Source organism: Trachypithecus francoisi, unplaced genomic scaffold, assembly GCF_009764315.1.
Source record: "Trachypithecus francoisi isolate TF-2019V2 unplaced genomic scaffold, Tfra_2.0 Lachesis_group21, whole genome shotgun sequence".
Taxonomy (NCBI): Eukaryota; Metazoa; Chordata; class Mammalia; order Primates; family Cercopithecidae; genus Trachypithecus; species Trachypithecus francoisi.
The window spans coordinates 29,710,891-29,730,675 of record NW_022681467.1 but is presented as its reverse complement, the minus strand read 5'-3'; the positions used below and the strand labels follow the sequence as shown (position 1 = coordinate 29,730,675).

Below are 19,785 nucleotides of genomic sequence, written 5' to 3'. Positions count from 1 at the left end.
AAAAAGGACTAGGAGTCTGCTTTAAGTCAGTTCTACCATGAAATAAGCAGATACCCACTCAATGGTCACTGCGTACACTTCCCTGGATGCACAGGGGGTGCAGCTACAGGACGTAAGCAGGCAATTTTACATAAATACTTCTCCTCTTTCTAAAAGCCTAATTACTAACTGTATTGAACAAGTCCTGAAGGCAGCTGAGATGAGGATAACCCGAGGGAAGAGTGAAAATGCATGACACCTGGGATCCCGTCTAGTATGGCTACTTCTTTTTTTCTATTTTTGAGACAGAGTCTTGCTCTGTTGCTCAGGCTAGAGTGCAGTGGCGCAATCTCAGCTCACTGCAACCCCCGCTTCCCGGGTTCAAGAAATTCTCTTGCCTCAGCCTCCAGAGTAGGCACCTGCCATCACACCTGGCTAATTTTTGCATGTTTACTAGAGACAGGGTTTCACCATGTTGGCCAGGCTGGTGTCAAACTCTTGACCTCGTGATTCACCTGCCTCTCAGCCTCCCAAAGTGTCGGGATTACAGGCTTGAGCCACTGCACCCGATCTGCTATGTCTATTTCTAAACAAGCCAAGAGAATCACACTTCTCATCCTTCCATCTTTTAAACAAGATTCAAATTGTGGCTTTGAATTTTTTTTTTTTAAAGAATGTTTTAGTTCAGTATTTTTGCTTCAAGCTCATTCTTCTGAAAAATACCTGAATATCAAATCTGTAAGCACAAGTTTGGGGAACAGATGGAGACGGAACTGGTGGCTCTCTAGAAGGCCATTTACAGCTGGATCCTACCTTTGTAGTGACCATCAGAGGGGCGTATGCCCCCCATAACACTCCCATTCTTCATCTTTTTCCTCAAGACAGCTGCCCTGTGAGCAAAATGCAGACCTCTCAGGGCTCTAGGGAGCACCTCACCCCTCAGAACTGTCTACACAGGTATGGGAACTAATTACAGACTCTAGCTTTATAGTTCTTTCCAATTTCCTCCCAGAATCTGAATAAATCTCCCCAACAAAACTAAAGTCAGTTTTCTCTCAACTCACAGTCTTTTTGTGTACATTTCCCCTAGGAATCGTACTCTTTTTTATTTCAAAGATGATGTACTGCCCACACCTCCTCCCAAACATCTGCACTTTTTGGTTCCTATTTTCTATAAGAAATCTCCCTTTTTGTCCAGGCGCGGTGGCTCATGCCTGTAATCCCAGCACTTTGGGAGGCCGAGACGGGCGGATCACGAGGTCAGGAGATGGAGACCATCCTGGCTAACACGGTGAAACCCCGTCTCTACTAAAAATACAAAAAATTAGCCGGGCGAGGTGGTGGGCGCCTGTAGTCCCAGTTACTTGGGAGGCTGAGGCAGGAGAATGGTGTGAACCTGGGAGGCGGAGCTTGCAGTGAGCCGAGATCACACCACTGCACTCCAGCCTGGGCGACAGAGCGAGACTCCGTCTCAAAACAAAGAAAAAAAAAAAAAAAAAAAAAGAAATCTCCCTTTTCAATGAGTGTTCTGGCTCTGGTTCCTTATCTCTTTTGCCCAACACTTGGCTCCTTTTATTTCTGCGTGCCAGACTGTAATGGCATCTTTGCTGGAATACTCATAGGCGGAAGTGATTGGAAGAGAAACACTCATAGTGGAACCAAGATATGGCAAGTTTTACGTTATTTTAACTTTGAAGTTTCCTGCAGGCTGTCTCAAAGAAGCAGAAACAGGCCCTTTCCCAGATTGCCTTCCAACCCAGAGCCAGTTACAACATATGGGGGTTATGTGCTAGACAGTAAAATAGACTATTAAAAGTAATTGCTCCTCACTCGAGCTAGTCCAGCAAAAAAAAAAAAAAAAAAGGTAATTGTCTCAATTTTGGCTATACATGTCCTTATGTACTTGAATTTGCAAGAGCTCCAAAGCAACAGAATCTGGTATTTGGTTTCCTGAATGCATAACATTCTGTTTTTTCAAAGCCTCAACCTGACAGAGGCTAAAACCAAATCCTTCAACCTGCAATTTAGTCACTTTCATGTAAATGTCCGTCAGCTTTCTTACATCTGTCTAACAGTATGTTGGAGTGACCAGATCAAAGGGCTGTAATGAGCCCACCATTCCTGGTAATTATCTTTGCATGGGGCTGTCCTGCTGTAGATTGGGCCCAAAGTGAAGCCATCAGTGTAAGTGCCCTGATCCTTAATGAGATCCCTGTGGCTTGAGAAGAGGAGATGCCGATGCACTCCTTACCTTCATCTGGATCAGATTCTTCTTTATTTTCACAGAGCCACTTGACCAAAGGAAAGGCTTGACCAAAGGGAGACTCCCAACCAAAGGCTTCCGGGGCCTGGTTCCGTTTATGCCCTGGGTTTGCTCTTTCGATTGCCCATGTTGTCAGCTCAGTACAACATGGCTCCTCCTTCCATGAGGAGCAGCTCAGTAGGGTTCTGCATTCTGGTACAGACCTGCAGCCTTTTGTTTTTTTATTTTTTTTTGGTACCTTCTCAGCTGCCTGTCTACAAAACATGGGCAGTGGCCAGCCACTACTACAATAATTTAGGCACTTAAACACTTTTGAAAATTCTGCACCCAAGCAAGAAACTGTGATTCTGAAACTCCAATTAGTGGAATGTACCAGGCAAAAATCATCCAGGCACATCAGCTTTTGGAAAGTTTTACTATAGAAGAAGCAAATAAACAAACAAACAAACAAAAGAAGATGATGATGAGGAAGGAGGGGGCTGGAGAAAGAGGAAAAAGAGGAGAAGGAGAAGTTGAGCCCATAGATATATTACTATAGCATAGATATTGTACTGTACCAAAGCACCCGCCAGAAAGCGAAAGAAATTTCTTCTTCCCTCACTGGAGCTCACCTCTCTCTATACAGGGCCCTGTTCCAGGAAATCGTCAGTGGCTGCTCTCTGTGGTCAATAATAGATAATTCCAGATGAAAAGAAGTGTTCTGAAGTCAAGATGTAGTTTTTAGATCAGTGGTTTTACAAGTTGAATCCGGGGATCTCTGGTGGATCTGTGAAAATTCTTCCAGCCGTTCAGTGGGCTGAGTCTAAACGCAAGGCTCACAGTGTGTTGGGTGGTTTTTTCTTTCTTCTTTCTTTTTTTTTCCCCTTTGAAACATATTTTCCACTGCAGATTTGAAACAAAATTTAAATGCACCAAAGCAAATATTTTTGAAAGGAGCTACAAATAATCACAAGGGATTCAGCAAAAACACAAGGGATTCAAAGGTGTTTTTTGTTTGCTTGCTTCTTTATTTAATCTAGTAAATAGGTGAGACTCTTGTTCTGCTTAAGTAGCCTAAAGACTAAAAATTTCGAGACTCGCCAGATTAAAAGAGGAAAAGATGAACCTTGCAAAGCGCATCTTTTTCAGGGGAGGAAAGTAAGATTTTTTTTTCTTCTCTGGATTTCCCATTTCCCAGTGTCATTTATTCCTGGTTCTCTCTCTCAGCACTGCTTTCTAGTTCAGTGCCCACAGCTTGGAGTCAGGAGCAGCCACTATCAAAAATAATCCCTATCTGCTGCCACTGGTGTATTTATTTAGGGTTTTCTTCCAGGGAGCAGGAGTTCAGGTGTGGGGTAAAGGGGACATTAAATGTGGCTGCAGCTTAGGGAGATCTGTTTTTCTTTTTTCCTCATTCTAGTCCTATGGGAAGAGTTAACCTCAGGAAAGTCTGGGCTGCTGGAGAAGAGTTTTGTGAGTTATCTAATAACCTAGTTGTCAGCCACATAGCACAACAAAGCTGTCCAGACATTTAGGTTCCTCGGATGCCACGAGATAAAAATTTACACTTATGCCTGTGTCTGCTTTTCCCTTTCTAACAGAGTAACATGTACATTTGGCTATTTGTTGGACCAATTTACACAGCCATAGTTTCCTAGAAGGATTTTAAAACAGACCAGGCTACCTACACTGCAGATAAAGTTTGGAAGCTGTACACTAAAATGAACTTAGAGGTCTCTAGTTGGATTTTGGTGAAGTGTTTGCAACACCATTTACCTATCTGGATAATTCTGTCATGTACAAAGTACTCTCCAATAATTCAGGTGTCATCCTGTATGACCCAGATGCTGTTAGCCCTTTCAATCCTTTGTGCAGGCTTACCTAGAAATAAAGGGAAAAATGTTCTTCCCACCTTGCTTGATAAGATAAAAACAATGTGTTTGCTTTATTAATGTAACTGGAAAAAAAAAAAGAAGAAAAAAGGCCAATTCCAACATCCAGATGAAATTTATTACATACCTCTCTGGGACACCCTAGTTCCTGAATGATTTGGCTTGTCATCCCTTTTCCAGGTCTTCAGAGACTCAATGATTCAGCATGTTAGGAAATGATACTTTGCTGCCAGATACTATAAAGTGGATTTAAAGAGGTTGTAAAACTGCTGTAGCTGTAACCAAAATCCCGGTAGGGGGAGGTGGGGCAGCACATGCCATGTAAGTGTGCTCACATGTTTCTGTGTGGATACCCAGTGGGAAAGTTATTTGCCATTTCTGGAGAAGCTGGAAGTTGTCGACTATACTACCTTGTATCTCAGCCCTAGAATCTGCCTCATGTGTGTTTATACCTGACCAACTTCTCTCAAGTTACGCCACTTCACTCCCTACCATATACATATATATATATTTTTTTTTTTTTGAGATGGAGTCTCCTTCTGTAGCCCAGGCTGAAGGGTTCAAGTGATTCTCCTGCCTCAGCCTCCTGAATAGCTGGGATTACAGGCATCTGCCACGACGCCCGGCTGATTTTTGTATTTTTAGTAGAGACAGGGTTTCTCCATGTTGGTCAGGCTGGTCTCAAACTCCCGACCTCAGGTGATCTGCCTGCCTCAGCCTTCCAGAGTGCTGGGATTATAGGCGTGAGCCACTGCGCCTGACCACTACTATATAACCTTATTTTCTCCCTAGAACTCATCACTATTTGAAATTACATGAACAACATGAGTTTTTTTGTTCTTGTTTTTTGCCAGAGTCTTGCTCTGTCACCCAGGCTGGAGTGCAGTGGTGTGATCACTGCAGCCTCAAACTCCTGAGCTCAAACAATCCTCCCACCTCAGCCTCCCAAGCAGTGGGGAGTACAGGCAGGCACCATCATGCCTAGTTATTTTTCTTATATTCTGTAGAGATAAGGGCTCACTTTGTTGCCCAGGCCAATCTTGAACTTCTGGGCTCAAGTGATCCTCCTGCCTCGAGCAACATGCACATTTTGCAAAGTGCTGGGACGACAGGCCTGAGCCACCGTGTGCCCAGCTAACAACATGGGTTTGAGCTGCACAGGTCCACTTATATATGGAATTTTAAAAATAAATGTATTAGAACATTTTTTGGAGATTTGGAACAATTTGAAAAAACTCACAGATGAACCTCATAACCTAGAAATGTTCAAAAACTTAAGAAAAAGTTAGGCATGTCATAAATGCATAAAATACATGTAGATACTAGTCTATTTTTATTATTTACTACCATAAAATATACATAAGTCTATTATAAAAAGTTAAAATTGGGGCCAGGCGCGGTGGCTCATGCCTCTAATCCCAGCACTTTGGGAGGCCAAGGCGGGTGGATCACGAGGTCAGGAGATTGAGACTATCCTGGCTAACACGGTGAAACCCTGTCTCTACTAAAAATATACAAAATTAGCTGGGGGAGGTGGCGGGCGCCTGTAGTCCCAGCTGCTTGGGAGGCAGAGGCAGGAGAATGGCATGAACCCGGGGGCGGAGCCTGCAGTGAGCCGAGATCGAGCCACTGCATTCCAGCCTGGGCGACAGAGTGAGACTCCGTCTCAAAAAAAAAAGTTAAAATTGTCTGGGCGTGGTGGTTCATGCCTGTAATCCTGGTACTTTGGGAGACCAAAGTGGGCGGATCATGAGGTCAGGAGTTTGAGACCAGCCTGGCCAATATGATGAAACCCCATCTCTACTAAAAATACAAAAATTAGCTGGTGTAGTGGCGGGCACCTGTAATCCCAGCTACTCAGGAGGCTGAGGCAGGAGAATAGCTTGAACCCGGGAGGCAGAGTTTGCAGTGAGTCAAGATCATGCCACTGCACTGTAGCCTGGGTGACAAAGTGAGACTCTGTCTTGAAAAAAAAAAAAAAAAACAGTTAAAATTTATCAACACTTATGTACAAACACTATACATGGCACCATTAGCGGTGGAGAGAAATGTAAGCAAATGTAAAGATGCAGTATTAAATCATAACCGCATACAATTAACTGTTACACATACTATACAACTGTAATAATTTCAAAGCCACCTCCTGTTGCTATTGCTGTGAGCACAAGTGTTGCAAGCATCTGCTTAAAATGTCAGGTGACACTGATCACCTCCAGGTAAGCAGTTAGTTTCTCTAGTAAATTATTGCATATGGCAGTAGAAAGTGCTCTCTCAAGGTTCTCATGTGTTTTTTTGTAGTGTTTAATACAGTATCGTAAACTTTGAATAACAACACAGGACCCATACAAGGTGCCACTAGTGATGCTAGAAGTGCTCATAAGAAGCAGAGAAAAGTCATGACATTACAAGAAAAAGCTGAATAGCTTGATATATACCATAGATTGAGGTCTGCAGCTGCGACTGCCTACCATTTCAGACAGATGATTCATCTTGTAAACAGATGACGTAAATTTATGGCATCAATAAATACAGTACAGTACTGTAAATGTGTTTTCTCTTCCTTATGATTGTCTTAGTAACATTTTCTTTTCTCTAGCTTACTTGACTGTAGGAATACAGTATATAACACATATACAGAATATGTGTTGTTGATTTATGTTATCTGAAAGGCTTCTTTCTGGTCAAATAGTAGGCTGTATTAATAGTTAAGTTTTGGAGAAGTTGAAAGGTATACTCAAATTTTCAACTGGTTAGGTGCTCCTAACCCCCATGTCGTTCAAGGGTCAACTGTATCTTGTCTGTTTACTTGTTTTGGTCTAGTTCTCCAACCATAATATAAATATCATCAAAGTATCTCATCTGTCTTGTTTACTATTGTACCCTACATGTTTAAAATAGTGCCTGCAGACAGCAGGTGTTGGATAAATATGGGCCACAGTAAAGAATGTGGATTTAGTTAAATCAGGTCAACCTAGATTTTGTCATGAAATTCTTGGATCCTCATATGACCCCTAATGAATGGAAGTATGTGAGCAAATTCTCTCCATCTATGACAAAAATCAAAAGACCCTTGGCTTGATGTCCAGGGGTGTCAATGTACCTCACATGTGTAGCCTCAATACACTCTAGCTGAGGGTCTGGGAGCAGTGCTGGCCCAGGATGCTAGGCCACCAATCCTTGCCTAGGGCCAGGCTGAGATGCTTGCCTCCCACTGGGGGTCTTACAGAGTCAGGCCCAGGCAACTCTCTGCATCCTATAAACCACAAGGGCTCCAGCAGTCCATAGACAGATCAGGGTGACAGGAGTGAGGCATGTGTCCTGGGTGCAAAACTTCAGGAGATGCCAAAAATTCCAATAATCAGAATAAGTAATATTTTAATGAAATACTTAAAAATAGAAAAATGTATGCAAAAAATAGAAATAAAATTTATCATTTATAAATGATCTAGGGATCTGTCTTCTATTATTCCATTACCCAGCTCATTATACAAGGGTTAGATAGGATCCGGGGGTAACTCTCTCATGGGTTCTTCACACTTCTCCTGAGATCTAGGAATGGAAGGCCTAAACTAGACAAGCCCCAGGAAACTGGAACCAGGCAGCACCACCCCCACTCTCCCTAGTTATTTTGGAATTCTATGCAGAAGGTGGTGGCTCCTTCCTCAAAAAACTAAAAATAGAACTACCATATGATCCAGCAACCCCACTGCTGGATATATAATCAAAAGAAAGTAAATCAGTATTTAGAAGAGAGATCCACACTCCCATGTTTATTGCATCCCACAATAACCAAGATATGGAATCAGCCTAAGTGTCCAAAAGTGAATGAATGGATTAAAAGAAAACGTGGCGCTCTACACAGGGAATATTATTCAGCCACAAAAATAATGAAATTCTGTCATTTGCAACAACATGGATAAAACTGGAGGATACTGTGTTAAGTAAAATAAGCCAACATAGAAGATAAATATCGCATGTTCTCACTCATATGTTAGGAGCTAAAAAAACAACAACACTGAGGGCTGGGTGTGGTGGCTCATGCTTATAATCCCAGTGCTTTGAGAAGCTGAGGCAGGAGGATCACTTGAACCCAGAAGTTTGAGGCTGCAGTGAGCCATGACTGCGTCACTGCACTCCAGCTGGGGCAACACAGCAAGACCACGTCTCAAAAAAAAAAAAAAAAAATTAAAAATAAGATAAAGGCCGGGTGCGGTGGCTCATGCCTGTAATCCCAGCAGTTTGGGAGGCCAAGGCGGGCGGATCACCTGAGGTCGGGAGTTCAAAACCAGCCTGACCAACATGGAGAAACCCCGTCTCTACTAAAAATACAAAATTAGCTGGGGTGGTGGCTCATGCCTGTGAACTACTTGGGAGCTGAGGCAGGAGAATCACTTCAACCCAGGAGGCAGAGGTTGTGGTGAGCTGTGATAGCGCCATTGCACTCCAGCCTGGGCAACAAGAGCAAAACTCTGTCTCAAAAAATAAAAATAATAATAATAATAAAAAGATAAAAATTGAACTCATGAAAATGGAGAGTACAGCGATGATGGCCAGAGGCTGAGAAGGGTAGTGGGGAGGCAGGGATAAAGAGAGAGGTTGGTTAATGGGTACAAAAGTACAGTTAGATACAAGGAATCAGATCTAGTGTTGGGTAGCACAAAAGGGCAACTATAGTTAACAATAATTTATTACATATTTCAAAATAAAAGAGTAGAATTGGAGTATTCCTAGGACAATGATAAATGCTTGAGGAGATGGATATCCCAATTACCCTTAATTGATCATTATATATTTTATGCATGTATGAAAATATCACATGTACCCTATAAAATGTACAACTATTATGTATCCATAAATTTTTTTTAATGTTTTAAAGCATGGGGGAATCCTAAGTTTGCTGCTTACTTTCAACCTGATGCATCACCAATCTGAGGCAGGCCCCAAACTTTGGCAACAAGGTGTTAGGTAAGCATCACTTTAATGCAGGGAGGGTAACCTGCTTGAGGAATTGACTGATTTTCTGTAGTATCTGCCATTTCTGTTCTTCACAAAAGAATAGGCCATTCCTATCTTCCTCCACACTCCCAATCCCAAAGGGTAACCAGGGCTTTTTGTTTTAGAGATCAGGCTTTCTCTGATCTCAGGAAAACAAAAAAACCAAAAAACAAAAAACAAAAAGAGGAAAGGAAAAAGAGAAAGAAACAAAGAAAAGAAATTGAGCTGGGCGTGGTGGCTCATGTCTATAATCTCAGGACATTGAGGCAGGAGGAGCGCTTGAGCCTACGAGTGAGCTATGATCACACCACTGTACTACAGCCTCGGCAAAAGAGCGAGATGCTGTCTCTTAAAAAGAAAGAGGCCGGGAGTGGTGGCTCAGGCCTGTAATCCCAGCACTTTGGGAGGCCAAGGTAGGTGGATCACCTAAGGTCTGGGGTTTGCGACCAGCCAACATGGAGAAACTCCGTCTCTACTAAAAATACAAAATTAGCTGGGCTTGGTGGCTCATGCCTGTACTCCCAGCTAATTGGGAGGCTGAGACAGAAGAATTGCTTGAATTTGGGAGGCAGAGGTTGTGGTGAGCCGAGATTGCGCCATTGCACTCATGGGCAACAAGAGCGAAACTCCACCTCAAAAAAAAAAAAAAAAAAAAGAAAGAAAAGAAAACAAAAAGAAAGAAATCAGGCCAGGTATGGTGGCTAACGCCTGTAATCCCAACAGTCTGGGAAGCCGAGGTGGGTGGATTACTTGAGGTCACGGGTTCGAGACCAGCCTGGCCAACACGGTGAAACTCTGTCTCTACTGAAAATAGAAAAAATTAGTTGGGCGTGGTGGCGGGCACCTGTAATCCCAGCTACTCAGGAGGCTGAGGCAGGAGAATCGCTTGAACCCGGGAGGCAGAGGTTGCAGTGAGCTGAGATTGTGCCATTGCTCTCCGGTCTGGGCAACAAGAGTGAAACTCCATCAAAAAGAAAAAAGAGAGAGGGAGGGAGGGAGGAAGGGAGGGAGGGAAGGAGGAAAGAAGGAAGGAAGGAAGGAAGGAAGGAAGGAAGGAAGGAGGAAAGAAGGAAAGAAGGAAGGAAGGAAAGAAGGAAGGAAAGAAGGAAGGAAGGAAGGAAGGAAAAGGAAAGGAAAGGAAAGAAAGAAAGAAACAAGCTTTTGTTTTAAAAAATTAACCCAGTCTTAGAGGCAATAAAATTGTTTTGTCTGAGAGGAAGAAGGATTTGTAGGATTAGAAGAGGGCAAGGAGAATTTCCTGAGCCTGGCTTTGAGGGCATGGTGCTGAGGAGCCCTGCAGCCTCCTTTTGTGGCCAGGTCCTGTTCCAGGCCTCCCACAGATCCCTGGGACCAGAGGGCCTTCAATGGGGATGACTGTGAGCTCAGGGAGGTGAGCAAAGGCACTGCTGACCTCAGCAGAGGTCTCCATGCCATAGAGAGAACTAGAGAAAGGGTGGTAGAATAGACCATTGTTTTGAGCAAAGAGCACCAGGGGTGGCAGGCACCCTTGACTAAGAGACATCTTTCCCCCAGTATGTGTAAGCTCCTGATAAAGGACCAAGATTGGATTGGCTACTCATTGTTGGATGGAAGCCAAGGGTATTTAATTTAGAAAATTAAAGAAATGTGACATTTCTACCACCTATATGTCAGGGAACAAAGTAATACCTGTTTCACCAGCCTCCACACTTTCCTTTAAAGTATTTAGGTTTTCTGGTTCAAAGAAGCCTCCAGCTTGATTTGTTGAACTGTGCCTCTCGGGAGTTGAAGGCAGGAAGTGTTGCAGGATATGTGCATATGGGGGTGCATGCTGCTCTGTGAAGGAGCCTTGCACTTGGGCCCCATTCCAGTCCCTCCCTTACCAATTCAATAGGAGCCTGAATCAATGGTGGACTCAAATATATCCCCTGAAAAAGAGAAGAAAGGAAGCTGGGCAGAAGTTGCATTCAGGACTGGGATTGCTCAGGACTGGGGCTCGCAAAACCTTGCTGCGCAACACATCCTCAGGTCTGCACTGCCCCCAGGTGGCCACACTAGAGCCCAGCTCTGCACTTGGTATGAAGAGAAGACTGTATGGGATGTGTGTGTTTCTTCCAGTTAGAGTTCTTTGGGACTCATCGGTAATCCTGATGAGATACAGAATTCCGAAGGAAGAGGAAGCCTTAGTGAGGAAGGGGGTGAGTTCTGTTTACTCTGAAGTATCTGTGGAATACACTTAAATATAGATACCTAGGAATCTGTCAAAATAAAAATCTAAAGGTCAGGAGAGAGATCTGAACTAGACACGCAGACAGGAGTGTTATGATCATATATGGAGTAATTAAAACCAGGGGAACAGATGAGATCACCCAGGGAAAACGGGAATAGAGGCAAGGGCTGAGTTCCAAGGACTAAACTCTAGAGCAGGCTAGGAAAGATTTGGTGATATAATCTTGTGTATTTTTCTGGGGCTTTGGAATTTCTCAACTCATTACCATACTCATTATCTTTCATACTCATTATCTTAATTCTCATCTGGGAGGTTCTATAAAATACCTGGTAAAACCAGGTATGACTGGGATGGTGCCAACACTGCAAGAAATCCCATCCACCGGAGAGGCAGGAGGTGGGGCCCGGACACGGTGGATATCACGAAGGATAGTGATTCCCAACGGTAGGCTTGAAGCCCCAGGTTAGCATGACACGGAATGACTCTAAGAGCACTTGAAGCTCTTGCCTAGACTCTTGGTGAAGAGCATAGCTGGTCTGTGGCGCTGGGTTAGACAAGCTGTTGCGGGACAGTGGCTGACCTGACAAAAGCTCTGCAGCAGGGGTTTATCTCCAGAAGCAGGTGCAGCCTGCCTGTCTCTGCGTGTCCTACAGGCAGTAGTCCACTAGACCGAACTGAGGAACGGTCTTCCCAACTGGGAAGAAAGGCATCCTTTCCAGAGACAGAAATAAAGCAGCAAGAGTACTTGCTCCTTTCTGAGTAACTGGGGTTGGTGGGAGACATGAAAGCTGACCTGGCCCTATGAGGAGGTCTGTAAGGCAGAGGGCTAGAATGCAAGACAGAGATAAATGCAGTGAGGTGACTCCTTTGGTAGAGTCCCCACTTTCTTCAATTCGTCTCACCTACTCTGAACATACTTCCTCCCATAGTATTTCGGAGCTTCCCGGTGTTATATGTGTTATTGTGCACCTGTTCACATGCTCCCTTGAGTTCCTCAGGCTGTTCATCCGTGTGGCTTCTCCAGGGTTTGCCTAATACTTAGGGGGAGCAGGGCCAGGTGCAGTGGCTCATGCCTGTAATCCCAGCACTTTGGGAGGCTGAGGGTGGGGGATTACCTGAGGTCGGGAGTTTGAGACCAGCCTGACCAACATAGAGAAACCCCGTCTCTATTAAAAATACAAAATTAGCCGGGCTTGGTGGCGTGTGCCTGTAATCCCAGCTACTCGGGAGGCTGAGGCAGGAGAATCACTTGAACCCAGGAGGCAGAGGTTGCGGTGAGCCAAGATCGCGCCACGGCACTCCAGCCTGGGCAACAAGAGCAAAACTCCATCCCAAAAAATCACAGGGGGAGCAGTTAAGCTACCCGCGTGGCCAGAGGTTCTGGGCACCAGACCATGGCTCTGCTCCTTATTGCTTGAGGTTTTGTTTAACTGCCCTGAAACTCAGTATTCTCATCTCAAAAATGGTTCAGGTTGTTGTGAGAATTAGAGAATACTCAAAAAGCCTAAATTAATGATAGCACTCGATAGTGTCATTATTGTGACAGTTTCATCTACTACAAATATATTATCTTGTCTTTTTAGAAATTTCCACCATTAAAATGACTCTTTAGGTTAAAGATCTCAGAACCCTAGCATAATGCTTATAGCGAGAAGTATGATTCTTACTATACTGTTGGTCGTTATCATGATCCTGAATTGGTTTAGGTAAAGCAGAGGGCAGGAATGGGTCACAAACAGTAATTTTGTTTGGGCTCGGAGTGGGGGAAAGAAGTGTCTCCCAAACTTCAGTCATTTGAATAGCAACGTCAGGATATCAACCATATCCCCAAGCCAGCTATATTATTATTTACTCAATATTTTTCTTTAAATCAACTAATAACTTTTCCAAAACATAAATGCATTTGTGTAAATTGGAAATTTTATAGCATGTTACTGTCATTTTTCATAAACAATACAATCCTAGAAAAAAATTAATAAAATGGTGTCAATAAATTCTAAATACTGTCAGCAGAAGAACACTCCAGGCCTGAGGTCTATTTTCTTGATTGAAAAGGAATATATTAAAAAAGAATAAGTTTTAGAATATGTTAATGACATATCAACCCCCACTGAAACTTTCTTCTAAATGAATCCAGACTTGAAATCAAATTAAAAAGGGAATTACTTTTTCACGATGTGATGATTTTATGCTTGTCCATCTACCACCGAAAATCATCTTCTGTTTAACTTAAATCATCTCACATACCACCAGCGGTACATGTCCTAACCTTTTGGAGACAAAAGGGCTGAAAGCAGGCTAACGAGTTCCACAAGTAAACTGAAAAAACTAAACTGGCCAACATCACCTCCTTTACAGGTTTGTGTAAATGCTCTACAACCTTTTGTAAAATTTCATCTTCGTATCCCCTTTGGGAACGAGGATAGAATGGCACACATAAATATGTTCAATAAATATCGGGATGCTGGGTATGGGTAAAATGGTAGCAGAACAAGTCGATATGAATAAGACCCTGGAAGTCCGAGGGGAAGACGGGTTTTCTGAAATACATTCCCTCATGTCCCACCTCCAAACAGTAACAGGCTCAGCCTGAAGTCAAAGCAAGATGTGGAAATGCCATACATAGCAGAGGAGAATTGGTTCTAAGGACTGAACTATATGAATAATACTTATTTCTCTCCTATTGGACTTGGAGATCTGGCTTTTGATAAATAACTATATTTACTCTTGTAATGGTCCGGCCCCATTTTCAAGTGACAGAACAACTCCAAAGTATCTTTCCCTCTTAAAGTTCATTTATAGTGAGTGATGTGCTTCACGTGTGTCTTGCACTGAACTGAAAACAAACCATCAAGGAACACTCCTCACCTGCCATATCCAAAAGGCACTCTAGGTTTGTATCCATTCTAACATATCTTCTTGATTTTGTACAGACAATATTAGCAATTGATACATAACATCTGTCACTGCTGTTTATAAAATAAAATATCTGAGTCTCTCAAAGGCAGTTTAGGAAATTCAGGATCTCCTAAGAGAAAGATGAAAACACCACCAGTAGATTCTCAGCCCTAGGACAGGCCAGCTTAAAGTGACTAGGCCTGTGGACAGAGATTAAACTGAAAAACCTTATATACTTGGCCCTAGCCTGGAGCAGGGGATTGATTTTTTTCTCTGAGAAGAACTTTAGAGGCCAAAGGAAGAGACACATTAAAAAGAAATTCCTCTCTGAACAGTTACACAGCTAAGGCAAAGATTTCAGAATTCTAGCCCATGAATCTTTCTCCCCAGCCTAGTTTGGTGCTATGACCAAACACTAAAAATAACCAATTTAGGACTACCACCAGAATTATTTATTTATGACTCTCACACCCCTTGGTGGATCACTGATGGCAAGTTCTAAGTGACTGGTTCTCCTTTGTGCCTCATCAATCAGGGCATTTCCAAAGACTACTAATTATTTCAGTTTCAACCCAAGTTAAACATAATCAAGAAGTTAAATCCTTCTGCTCTGGATCACGAGGTCAGGAGATTGAGACCATCCTGGCTAACATGGTGAAACCCCGTATCTACTAAAAATACAAAACTCAGCCAGGTGTGGTGGCATGCGCCTGTAGTCCCAACTACTTGGGAGGCTGAGGCAGGATAATCACTTGAACCCAGGAGGTGGAGGTTGCAGTGAGCCAAGATCGCACCACTGCACTCCAGCCTGGTGACAGAGTAAGACTCCATCTCAAAAAAAAAAAAAAAGAAAGAAAAAAAAATCCTACTGCTGCCAAAGCTATCCCAAATTCCAAAGTCAAATATAAGTGAGTTGAGGATTATCTACTGTCTAGAGAATTCTTGCCAAGTTCCCAATAGAAAAATGAGAGCTGGCCTCATTATTAAATCATGTCATTATCAGTGGCCCATTTTCTTTCCAGCTTTGGTGATGACATCCTTGTATCAGCAGAGTAGAGTTAAATTGTCAGATTCCCGAAGCAATTTCCCTTTGGACTTACCTGTAGGTATTACTGAGTAGGAAGGATTGGTGAACTCAGGGTCCAGGCTTTTGTTCAGTGACTTTGGTAGCCTGACCAAAGCTGTTCACTCCCTTCACGTTGCTTTTTATGCAACCCCGGGCTGTTAATGACTTCCAGCTGTGGGGCGATCCCTCTGACCACTCTGCCTGGCCTCCCAGATCGTCAGTGCTTTCATGTTTAAGGAGCCTCTATATTTTCCTGCTCCATGGCCTTCTCTGACTCCGGCCTCCTATCTCCCAGGGTGCTGACAACTCAGCAAGGGTTTCCTTGGTGTGAGTTCTTTTGCTTATGGCAACTGAGCTATCACATTTCTAATCGGGAGCAGCCTGAAATTAAGGTGCAAAAATTAAATTGTGGAGACTAAAGGCATTTGGTGCAACTGAATTTCAGGCAGAGTCTGAAGTTCCCTGGAGTAGAGCTTGCTGTGTGGGGGCCTCCTACCCATGGCTTTGGAGCACTTTGATAATCTGAAATGTCTCTTAGCCTTGTTAAAGCCCTGGTAGAGCCAGAATCCAACAGATTTTCCCAACTGGAACTCCATCTGCTACCATTCTCCAAGTCTGAATCATGGCTTTGCCACTTACTAGCCGTGACCTCAGACAAGTTATTTAACCTCTTTTGGCCTCACTTTCCTAAGACGTAAAATGCGGGCAATGAGACTTATTCTACAGTGCTAATGTGAGCTTTAAACAAGCTATGATATGTATAGCACATGGTAGATGCTAAATGAACTTCACTTCCCTTAACTCTACCCTCTACATTTTAGAGGAAATCTGTTTACCTGCCTTACCTCTTGCTTAGTAGACAGGATGAGGCTTGGGTTGAAGAATATATTACTGAGGGGCAAGTCTAGAAAGGATGTGGGGTGGATACCGTAGATAGTCACAGGGATTGGTGTTTCTCTTCCTCAAATCCTAGGTCGTAATGATAAGACTAAGTGATTCTCTGACTTCAAGAATGCTTGCAATGTTCATTTCTGGGACAAGTCTCTCAGTAGGCACAACCAGAACTTCTTGTTAACATAGCCCAGCCCAGAACCTTGAAGATGGCAATGATTTTAATCTTACAGTATGGGGTGGAATAAGCTAAGCCACATATACACATGGCTTTTATATATGGCTCTTAAGAGCATACGTAGTTGTCACAAGAACATGACATTTCCAGATCTGTATTATGGATAATAATTTACATGACTATCAACTTTTGAAGCAGGAATCTTCTCTTATTCATGTTTATTCTCTTAAGTACATATGGCTTTGCATGTCGAAGTTGCTCATTAAATCAAATTGAATTGATTCAGTAACAAAGGACATGAAACTGAAGGAAAAAATGGAAGTTAAAATTGTTGATGAGCAAGATCCAGACTGACCAAGAGAACCAAGAGGAAACCAAAGCTGAGCAGTATCTTGTCGCTATACCAGGCTTTGTTCATATAACTTTTATCTATGGACTTTCATTATCTTTTAGAAAGTTATCATTGCCTTAGAAGACTAGCTTAGGAATGTGTTGTTAGTAGGATAGCTGGCTAGAATAGGGGCTGGGATAGTCTTATTCCTAAAGTCATGCGTAGTTACCAGAAAGTGAGACTCTTCCTCCCTGATTCCCTCCATGGAGTGGGTTAAGACAACAGTGTGCCACCAGCCATTATTTTCTTTTTCTCTTCATTTTTTTAGTAGAGGTGGGGTCTCGCTTTGTTGCCCAGACTGGCCTTTGAACTTCTGGCCTCAAGTAATCCTCTTCCTGCCTCTGTCCCCTAGCCATGCCTGGCCCCACCCGCCATCGTATATTGCCACAGGGCTGAGAGTTTGGCAGAAACCCCCTCTGCCTGCTCTGCCTGGGAAAAGCAGTATCCCTTAAGAGAATTTAAGTTTTAAGTCAATTGTTACCTCTGCTGTGTTTTGTCCTTGGTAGGCATGGTGTCCCTAGCTGGGCATGGTGGTGCGTGCCTGTAATCACAGCTACTCAGGAGGTTGAGGCATGAGAATCACTTGAACCTAGGAGGCAGAGTTGCAGTGAACCAAGATCATGCAACTGGACTCCAGCCTGGGAGACAGAGCAAGACTCCATCTCAAAAAAAACCCAACAACAACAAAAAACAAACAAACAAACAAACAAAAAAAACCCATATACTTAAATGGAATTTTATGGTATACAGTTAATTTTAATACATGTCTATATTCACATCACCACCCCCACAAACAGGATATAGGGTATTTGCTGCTGTAATTCATTAGTTAAAATTCTCCTTTTCCTTTTTCCTTAAGGCTTGGTTTTGCTACTTTCAGCCTTAATTGGTATGATATATATATATATATATTTTTTTTTTTTTCTTTCCCTGAATGCTGAAATGTAAGTGTTCCAAACTAGGGGAGAGAGAAGTAGAGAAAGCGACTTACTCTTAGAATGGATTGGGGTGTTTATAAACGGTTTTTTGTTGTTGCTGTTGTTGTTGTTTGAAACAGAGTTTAGCTGTTGTCGCTAGGCTGGAGTACAATAGCATGATCTCAGCTCACTGCAAACTCAGCCTCCTGGGTTGAAGCGATTCTCATGCCTCAGCCCCCCAAGTAGCTGGGATTCCAGGTGCCCGCCACCACACCGGCTAATTTTTTTATTTTTAGTAGAAACGGGGTTTCGCCATATTGGCCAGGCTGCTCTTGAACTCCTTTTTTTTTTTTTTTTTTCTCTTTCCCTTTATTTCTCAAACCAGCTGAGACACTTAGGAAATAGAAAAGAACTGCTCTTGAACTCCTGACCTCAGGCGATCTGCCTGCCTTGGCCTCCCAAAGTGCTGGGATTACAGGCGTGAGCCACCACTGCGCCCGACCCGGGGTGTTTATTCACTGCCAGTGGGGTTGTTTCCTCTATTAGATTTTAACTCCTGAGTTCAGGGGCTGTGTCTTATTCACCTGTGTATCCCCACTGCCTAGGGGGTCCATCGTGGCTGTTCAATAAATGCTTACTGATTGATATATAAGTCAAATATAACCAACATTGCAAAGTGTTACAGGTGCGAAATTGGTGGTACAGGTAATAAGCACTAGAGAAACTCAGAAAAAGAAATCACTGTGGGCCAGGATGGTCAGAGAAGGTTCTACAGAAGGGGTAGAAATGTTTCATGAAAGAATTTGACTCTCTGGACAGAGATGGAATGAAATATAGACAGTGCACAGACTTCCAATCACTTAAACTCTGAGAGCCTCACTTTCTTATTGATGCAAAAAGTGTTTTTTTTTTTTTTTTTTTTGCAAAAAGTGTTTTTAAAATGAGAAGAGTAAACCTACATCATAAGCAAAGAGTAAATGAGACAGTTATATAAAGTAATTAGCACAGAATGTGATACACACAAAAGAATTTTCTTTCCTCTGTACTTTTACTGACCTGTATAGCCATCCCATTGGATTTGAAAGCTTTCCTGAGTCTTCTGGAGCTCCTGGTGCCATTTCCTTCATAGCTGCAGGAGCTTTCCACACACCAGAGGAGATATTCCTGAAGCCAGGGAGGCTTTGTTCACTCTCTGTGGATAAATGAGATAGATAAGTACTCTAAATACTTTTTATTGTCTATCCTTGAGCACATATGACTATGTTGGGCATAGGGACTTTGGCTAGGCAAAACATTTCCAATTTTATCTCCATTTCTACCTCACAAAACTTTACTATTAGAAGAGCTCTGGTAGGGCTCAGTGGCTCACACCTATAATTTGAGCACTTTGGGAGGCCACGATGGGAGAATCACTTGAGGCCATGATTTTGAGACCAGCCTGGGCAACATAATGAGACCTGTCTCTACAATTAATAAATAAATTGGCCAGGCGTGGTGGCACATGCTTGTGGTCCCAGCTACTCTGGAGGCTGAGGTGGGGAGGATTGCTTGAGCCCAGTAGGTCAAAGCTACAATGAGCCATGATTGCGCCACTGCACTCCAGCCTGGGTGACAGAGAGAGACTTTGTTTAAAAAAAAAAAATTCTTGGAGATAATGTAGTATATAACTTTTGTTTTACATATTTAAAAAAGCAAATTTAGCCTAAAGCAATTAAGTGATCAGTTAGTGGCAGAACCGTGAAATATACTTGGGTGTCTTTTGATGTCTTACCCAGTGCTCTTTCCAATTTATCAGGCTATTATATACTTCTATATGTTGGAAAGTCCCATTCACTTTTCACATTTCCATCAACGTTGGCAATCCAGTTTTTCAGCGAAATTCAAAGACATCCTATACCTTTGGCTTGTTTACCAAAGGACTAGGAAGATCAAGTGATTGATACAAGTTGAGAATCACTAATCTGAAAATCTGAAATGTTCCAAAAGCTGATGCTTTTTGAGTGCTGACAGGAAGCTCAAAGGAAAAGCTCATTGGAGCATTTTGGATTTGGGATTTGGGACGTTCAATCAGTTCACTGAATTAACCATTTCTCTAAGGAGTCCTGGTTCTATGAATAATTTTTTAGG

General features: G+C 42.8%; 1 protein-coding gene across 2 annotated transcripts in view; it reads right to left on the bottom strand.

The window, feature by feature from the left end:
* Positions 1 to 18,995, bottom strand: part of ASIP (agouti signaling protein) — a 54,114-nt gene extending 35,119 nt beyond the window's left edge. The window contains exon 1 of one of the 2 annotated variants that reach the window (XM_033186148.1): positions 18,715 to 18,995. In XM_033186148.1, coding sequence (XP_033042039.1) covers positions 18,715 to 18,785 — 71 coding nt within the window. In that variant the 5' untranslated portion in view covers positions 18,786 to 18,995. Of the gene's footprint in view, positions 1 to 2,853; positions 3,165 to 18,714 lie in introns of those variants that run through there. The other variant, XM_033186149.1, reaches the window with a different exon arrangement.
* Between the last annotated feature and the right edge of the window lie 790 nt (positions 18,996 to 19,785).